The 1,976-nt window shown below is 39.2% G+C and overlaps 1 protein-coding gene across 1 annotated transcript in view; it reads right to left on the bottom strand.

Moving 5' to 3' along the window:
• LOC101859491 (structure-specific endonuclease subunit slx1) overlaps nt 1–1,976 on the bottom strand; it is a gene marked incomplete in the record, with an annotated part of 12,052 nt that overhangs the window by 3,892 nt on the left and 6,184 nt on the right. The window contains 1 exon segment of the mRNA XM_035970337.1: nt 1,568–1,774. Coding sequence (XP_035826230.1) covers nt 1,568–1,774 — 207 coding nt within the window.

Below are 1,976 nucleotides of genomic sequence, written 5' to 3' on the forward strand. Positions count from 1 at the left end.
TATATACGAACATTCGTCAAAGGCCAGCGCAACAAAAGATGTTCTTGTAGGATTTCTCTACCAAGAACAGCAGTAGGTGGCATGAGAGAGCCACTCCGTACACAATTTACCTCACATGATAAGTTAACATACAGAAAAGTTAGCGCACATCTTTTACCTTATTATAATAGATTAATTCAATAGCAAAAGCACTGTTCTAGATTTCCTACCCACAAATTTCAAGTTAACAAGAACTGAATCCCCACCTCCCTCACAAACCCTGGTGAACATCTCAGACTTTAAAGAATCGGACACACATCCAAAGACTCCATCTTCTCATGTTCCTGCTTCATTTGCCTTCCATAATCTTCTTGTTCAAACAAGTGAATGTATACAAGTGATATCCCATGAAAAGCAATCAGCAAAAAGACAGGACCATGTCATAAACTCATTGCACTTAGGAAAATAGTGGACACAGTATTCATCTCCACTGATGGTTTGTCCTGGCATGAGGCCAGTCTTTAACCCCTTACCGTATCTCTGGCAAGCCACTCCTAGCAGCTCGTGGTCGAAACCGCTGTGCTTGTGAGCCACTAGTAGCAGCTCGGGCACATTCCTTTATGATAACTTCAAAGTCAAATTACTTTTCGGCAATTCCTGAAAACAGGTCTCTTTTACCAGTTCATTCATTTGATGAAGAATTAACATAGGTTCCCATCTTTTCATTTAAAGACCAAATTAGTGACATATATGTCACTTTTACTTAGATTTCGTACCAAAAGAGGGCCCCGGTATGCAGAGTGGGTTTACCCCCCCGCAAACCACACCAGAGCACCCGCCAACCACCCACAAGCTGGTTTCTAATAACTTGAATGCCTCACTAAAGTCAACACGTTTTCTTACACGTTGTATGCACAAGTGTGTTGATCTGTCTGCAAATTTTGCAATTTGTAATGTTGTTTGTTTAGTTGTCACATTTACTAAAGAGATCAGATGCACACCGATGTAATAATAATCAGTTTGTGCAAGGAACAATCAAGACTGAAAAACAGTATCAACAGAGGGCAAGAAAAAAGTAGGATCTAACTGTGACACCCTCAGACCACCCATTTGGAACGCAACAGTTAAAATGTGAGTTGCAACAAATTTATCAGAGGCGCAGAAGGTGGAAGTTCCAAAGTGACAAATGTATTTCTTCCCTTTTCAACACTTCTTAATTCAATGTTAAATGTAAATGTTATTTACACGCCCATCGACACAATTTAGATAATTTCGGAAGAGGACTTCTGATCCTAAAATTAATAAAACAGGCATATTTTCCTCTTTTCCCATTCAAAGACAATGGTTCAAAATTCTAAATCCAGCTGCAATTGTAAAAAATGACCCATTGTTGGGAAGAAAAAAAGTAGTCTTAGACGGGTTGACATCTTGGACAGTGTCATTACAATATAGAAAAACAAATGCAAGGGGAGAAATGTGAAGTGGTCGCTTGCACGGGTGATTGTCTTGAACAGGTAGCTGTAAGAGCAGGTTCGACTGTATATTATATTATGAAAAAAAAATATCTGAAGTCAAAGTAAGGTTTCACCTGAAGAGTAGATTCTGACAAGTTACTGTGGCAGCCTTTCATATGTCTGATGACCTCTCCCCACAGTAAGGTAACGTTACACTGCGGACACTTGCCCTCCACAGGCAAGAGCTTAGTAGGGTCAGGCAGGAACGATTTTGCCAGGCATACGAGGTGGGACATCATGGAACATCTGGGTTTCAGACACGTGACAGATTTATCTTCTGCCTGTCGACGCATAATTATAATGTAGTGAAAATATGTGACACACATTTTTCTTGAGCTTTGATTTTTTGTTGTTTTTGTTGTTTTTTTTTTTAAAAAGGATATAAACATAACAAAAACTAATCTCTCTCATCATCAGCCTATCAAAACATTTTAAAAGTAGCATGAGAGACTTTTATCTTATATCTTTCAGGAGGGGGGTGGG

Source organism: Aplysia californica, unplaced genomic scaffold (assembly GCF_000002075.1).
Source record: "Aplysia californica isolate F4 #8 unplaced genomic scaffold, AplCal3.0 scaffold00254, whole genome shotgun sequence".
In the NCBI taxonomy this organism is placed as follows: Eukaryota; Metazoa; Mollusca; class Gastropoda; order Aplysiida; family Aplysiidae; genus Aplysia; species Aplysia californica.